This window comes from Corvus moneduloides, chromosome 1 (genome assembly GCF_009650955.1).
Source record: "Corvus moneduloides isolate bCorMon1 chromosome 1, bCorMon1.pri, whole genome shotgun sequence".
Classification (NCBI taxonomy): Eukaryota; Metazoa; Chordata; class Aves; order Passeriformes; family Corvidae; genus Corvus; species Corvus moneduloides.
The window spans coordinates 108,785,232-108,791,231 of record NC_045476.1 but is presented as its reverse complement, the minus strand read 5'-3'; the positions used below and the strand labels follow the sequence as shown (position 1 = coordinate 108,791,231).

Genomic DNA, 6,000 nt, shown 5'->3' with positions numbered 1-6,000 from the left:
ACCCGGTTGTTCAAAGCCCCATCCAGCCTGGTCTGGAACACTTCCAGGGATGGGGAATCTACAGGTTCCCTGGGCAACCTGTTCCAGTGCCTCACCAGCCTCACAGTAAAAAATTCATTCCTACTACCCAATCTAAACCTATTCTCAGTTTGAATCCATTCCCTCTTGTTCTGTCACTACACGCCTTTATAAAAAGTGTCTCTCCATCTTTCTTGTAGGCTCCCTTCAGGTACTGGAAGGCCACAATTAGGTCACCCCTAAGCCATCTCTTTTCCAGGCTGAACAATCCAAATTCTCCCAGCCTTTCCTCATAGGAGTTTCCAACCTGTCCGCGGATTCCTCCCCCGCCTGCACTGTCGGTCACGCACTTCATCCTCCCAAGCCTTTCCCCGACACAGAAGCACATCTCACATTGTTTCGCACCATAGGGCTCATCTGACAGAGCTCATTAATACAGCGAATCATTAACGAAGCAAATGCACTACATCACACAGCGCCGCGTTAAGTGTTTGTTTATTGATCTGCATTATCACTGCGAGCTCCTCAGCTTTTCGGATCCGCTATGGAATGCGATTTCGGCGCGCTCCGAGAGCGCCGCACGCAGGGCGCTGTGGGCACAGCCCGAGCGCGGAGCGGCCCGCACGCCCCGGGCTGGCAGCCACGCGGAATCCCAGAACCAGTTCGGCTGGAAAAGACCTCCGAGATCTTCGAGTCCAAACTGTGACAGAACACCACCACGGCACCAAGTGCCACGTCCATTAATCCTTCCTTAAAGACCTCCAGAGACGGTGACTCCACCATTCCTCTGGGCAGCCCATTTCAATATCTAATCACTTTTCCTGAGAAGAAATTCCTCCTCATGTCCAACCTAAACCTCCCCTGGTGCAGCTTGAGGTTACGTCCTCTCGTTAAGGGAAGGTATATGTCGCAGTCGGACGCGGCGGCAGGGTAACTTCCCGCGCACGGACGCACTGCCCCGACCCCCGGCGGCCGACTCTGCCGACTCTGCCCACTCCCGTCCCGTCCCGTCCGGTCCCGCCCCTGCCCCCGCCCTTCCCCCGTTTCCCGGCGGCGGGAAGGAGCGCGCACGCGCGGAGCAGCCCCCGCGAGCGCGGCGGGCTCTGGCGGCTGCGCGCGCGGCCGCGGCCCCGCCCCGCCCCCGCCCCGCCCCCGCCCCGCCGCGTGAGGCGCGCGCGCGTGTGGCGGCCGCGGCGGGATGTTCGTGGCGCGCAGCATCGCAGCGGATCACCGCGACCTCATCCACGATGTGTCCTTCGACTTCCACGGGCGCCGCATGGCCACCTGCTCCAGCGACCAGAGCGTCAAGGTGAGCGGGGAGCCGCCGGGCCTGGTGCTGGGCGAGTGGCGCGGCACCGGCCGTGCGCGGCCTACCGGGCTGGGGGTCCGGTCGGGCCGGGCCAGGGCGCCGCCTCGGGCTCGTTCCGCGGGAGGTCCCGGTGCTGTGTCGGAACGTGGGGGCGGGAGGCTTTGGCACATAATGCGCGTTGTGTTTGTGTGTGCGAACGCGTGTAAACACGGGAACTCCGCTTCCCACCTATTGCTGCAGCAGGAAAAACATTGCCGACTGCTCTGCCTGCAGCTTGTTTTGTTTATTCAGCTGAAAATCTGTATTTGTTAAAGAATATTTACGAAAGAAACTACTGTTTCGTAGCGTAGTGCCAGTAATCTGTGTTTATTATGGGAAAAAGCTGCTGTTGAAGTGCCAGTAAGCAAAAAGCCGGACCGTTCTGTGTGTGCTCTGGCAGCTTAGGGAAAGTGTAAAGTACTAGAAGCATTAATTTTTACATTCCTTTAGAGGAAATAAAGTATCACTTTGCATTTACTTGAACGAAAAGTTGATTGCTTTTCCTCTTTCTTGTGCATAGTGAGAGGATGGACAAAAATTCAGGAGTCAGGTGGATAGTTTTAAGAAATGTAATTTGCAGAGAGCAGTCATGGTTTTTATTAAGTCCAGATAAATGGTTGAGAAAGTCGGTTTTTTGGTAGAAAGCTGTGTCATATGTATATTAGGCTTAAGAACAAGGGAGAGCAGCCTCTTCTCCCTGACCACAGACTAAAAAGCAAATAACCAGCCACAATAAAATGCTCCCCCCAGAAAGTAGGCCAAAGCCATGGGGAACTCTGGTTTGGACTCACTACCTAGAGTTTGCAGTTCTGAAAAAAGATACCAGGAGGTAGGTTGAACACAGAAACTACAGTCTTCAGCAGTGTGATGTTACTTTCCAATCATAACTGAATCCTTTAAGAGATTGTTCAGAAGTTTTCCTCCAACCAGAGGGACAACATGACCCAGGTTGTACTAGAGGTCCTGAGTGGCAGAAGTGAGGTGACTCAGTAAAGCTTTAAAATGAACGAGTGACAAACAGGAGTGGATGTCAGATGGTGTCTTTTGTTTGGTTATGTTCATGACTTTCTACATAATTTTTCAGTAAAAAAGTCATAAATATGAAGATGTTTGTGAAATCAAGAGAGGGGAAGGTTCAGTGACTTGCATATGGTTAAAAATCAAGGCAGAAATCTCAAAGAGAAACAAGATCTGTTCCCCCACTACCCTGATGTCTATTTTGCTGTCCTGCTCTGCTTTTGGGGTGAGTGCTGGGAGCTGCATTAGGGTTTTGCAACCAGAGCTGAGCATGTGGGGATGCTGGGGCCTCTAGAATGAAACAGAATAGTGTAGTCTTGGAACAAAATGATTGAAGTATTGGGAATTGTAATAATTTCTCATCTATGTAATTTACTGTTTAAAAAGAGATCAAGTCAAACAATAGTGAATTTTGCAGGCAGGGCCTCTTCTCCCTACTTGTAATAGGCATATTTTCAAGGTTGAGTGAAGTGCAATTTTTTACTGAACCAGGTACAGTGTCCTAGATGAAAATGTTTAGTGGGGGGTGTGTGTATATTTTTTATTTTTATTTTATATATATGTATATAGATGAATGGCTGTGTCTTTAATGTACTACTCAGTAAGCTTTATTTACAAATTGTATGATTGTATTTTGATTTCTCAACAGGTCTGGGACAAAAGTGAAAATGGAGATTGGCATTGCACCGCCAGCTGGAAGGTTTGTATTTGTAAAAATTACACAGACGTAACCATAATTTCTCCTTTGTTTTTGAAGAAACATGCTTCATTTTCGCTGAATTTTAGAGTAGAAATGCTTTTGGTTTGATGTAGATTCTGTATGTCTTGTGTGAAATACTTTTTCTTTGCTTTTATAGAACATCTCTAGTGCCTCTCATTTAAAGCAGAGGCTAATATGCAGTCTGCTCTTGTTAATACTTATGTTGGCAGACTCTGGTATCAGTAAACATATCAGTGGCTGGTGTTTAGGGAGTTGAAAACAGTACCTTAATTTTTAATTGAATATTTCCTTTTGCATATAGTAAGACTTAAAAAAAATAAAAGGTGGAAAAATTAAAAGGAAGACGTTTGGCTATTAATGTTACAGCATCCGACCTCTGTTTTCTGTTCTCCAAAACTTTTCTGAGAACTGTGTCATGTAGAGACTCTGCTTCATCTGGATAATTAGTGCATTCAGCTTCTGAATTCTTCTTAAACTTATATTTAATAGGACCACAATGCATTCATCCCTGTAAATGGAAATGCAAGGGAAGCTTTTGAATTCCCATTCTGTAAGAAAGGAATGTTGACTAGGTGTGAAAGAGGAGCTTCATATTAAAAAGAAGATTAGTAATGCTCTGCAAGTGCTTTTGAAAAGTACAGCAAGCTAGAAGTGAGCATGGTAGTGGCTGAAATTTGATTGACAACAGAGCTATACTTTTTGCATCAAGGCAGAATCATAGTTTGGAACTTGAAGTAGTAATAAATAATGCCTTGAAATACACTTGTAATAATTGCCTTTTAAACACTAATAGCAACAAAACTTTGCAGTGCTGGTTCGAATAAAGAACTGCAGCTACAAAGCTGCTATGTAACTTTGTATAAAAGAACATAGGTTTCAAAGGAGCAGTGTTACTACTTCCTAGAATCCTCTTCTGCAGAAAGTAATGAAAATACAGGGTCCCATGAATGTGGGAAGTATGCTTCTCTACAGTGTTTTGATGTTATCTTGCAGACACATAGTGGATCCGTGTGGCGTGTGACATGGGCCCATCCTGAATTTGGGCAGGTCCTGGCTTCCTGCTCGTTTGATAGAACAGCAGCTGTATGGGAAGAAATAGTGGGAGAGTCAAATGATAAACTCCGAGGGCAGAGTCACTGGGTGAGACTTCTTTTCTGTTGCTATAAAGTTCCTGATTTTGGCTATGTTTTGTTCATTCGTGGCAATTTGTTAATTTCAACACAAAGTAAGTATTTTTAAAACGTTTAAGAAAAACAGCTAAATAGCACATTCAGGACAGTTAGTGTCACTTATTATCACTATTTCATAATAAGATGTTCCCTGGCAAAAAACTTCCAGACATGAATTTCCATCTACAGTAGAATTACAGTTGTGGGGTTTTTCTTTGACAAGAGATAATTCAAAACTACACTGACTGTTCTTGCTCATCTTTCAAACAATAGAAAAGTTGGGGGGGGGGGAATTTTTTGGTGGAAGATGTAAGCAATCCTATGAAATGGTGTTGTCAGACTTTGATTAGCCTTCTGCAGGAATAAATTTCTGATGGAAATTTCTTTGCAGGTCAAGAGGACCACTCTAGTAGACAGCAGGACATCAGTTACAGATGTGAAGTTTGCTCCCAAGCACATGGGTCTTATGTTAGCAACCTGTTCAGCAGATGGAGTTGTAAGGATCTATGAAGCTCCAGATGTGATGAATCTCAGCCAGTGGTCACTACAGCATGAAATCTCATGTAAGCTAAGCTGCAGTTGTATTTCTTGGAATCCTTCAAGGTATGTTATTAAAATGTAGGGTTTGCTTTATGACTGTAACAGGAAGAGAAAAATCATTCAAGGCTGAACTGCTTTGAATTCTGTTTGTGCAGAAGCACTTAATGGCTTTCCCTGTAGACCTAATGCTGTGTCCTGCTGATCCAGTTACTATTCTATTCATTAACAGTAGTCTGTGCTGAAGGTTTAGAGTACAGGCATTCACTTCAATGCATGGGATAGGATAAAATTTGATTTAAAACCTAGAATTGATCTACATTTAGCTTATGTGATTTGTCTTCCAAAACCTGAATGAAATATCACTAAATCAATCATTAAAAGCACTGCAAAGAATGCAGAATCTGCCTTGAAAGTTGTGGCAAATACTAGACTACAGATGCAGTCTATTATGGAAAGTCAATTCTTCTCTCTGGGAACATCATATTGAATTGCTAAATAATGTTGCCTAATGATTTCAGCTTAGTGAGTGTATAAAGTGGGCTTTCTAAACAACAGAGTGAAGATAGTGGTAACTGTGAATAGCATTTAACTCCTGTTTCTTTGTGATTTTTTTCTTGTGATATTTTGTAGTGTTTTGTTTCCTATATAGATAATGTATTTGAAATTTTAAAAATGGCTTGTTGTACTTTCTGTAGGATCTTTTGTAAATACAACAGTATTTGTTTTCACCTTTTAGCTCTCGAGCACATTCTCCAATGATAGCTGTAGGAAGTGATGACAACAGTCCAAATATACTGGCTAAGGTTCAAATTTATGAATATAATGAAAATACCAGGTATGCTAAATAACAATATATAACATTTGTGGGATCATAAAGTTGTTTATATTATATGGCCTTTTTTCCTGTCATCAGATGTGGAGTAGTAAATAATAATACCTTAATTTTTTCTCTGAGCCTTTGGATGGGAAAAGAGAGGGGCACCTCAGAATGGTAACTGATGTTAACAGAAATTATATTGATAATTGTATTCTCTGTCATTGCAGAAATGCCAGTGTTCTTACATTTTAAAGGGAGAGTTGTTCCTGTGTCTACTAAATCATATGTTTAATTTTGCACAAGGAATTAACAGCTGAAATTTGAGTTGTGTTGCACCAGGCTCTGTTTTGTTCAAAGCCCCCTTACAATG

At 43.5% G+C, this 6,000-nt stretch overlaps 1 protein-coding gene across 1 annotated transcript in view; it reads left to right on the top strand.

The window, feature by feature from the left end:
- The first annotated feature begins 1,163 nt into the window (after positions 1 to 1,163).
- CEP192 (centrosomal protein 192) overlaps positions 1,164 to 6,000 on the top strand; it is a 71,295-nt gene continuing 66,458 nt past the window's right edge. Inside the window, 5 exon segments of the mRNA XM_032107687.1 lie at positions 1,164 to 1,327; positions 3,033 to 3,083; positions 4,098 to 4,244; positions 4,665 to 4,876; positions 5,550 to 5,648. Coding sequence (XP_031963578.1) covers positions 1,217 to 1,327; positions 3,033 to 3,083; positions 4,098 to 4,244; positions 4,665 to 4,876; positions 5,550 to 5,648 — 620 coding nt within the window. The 5' untranslated portion in view covers positions 1,164 to 1,216.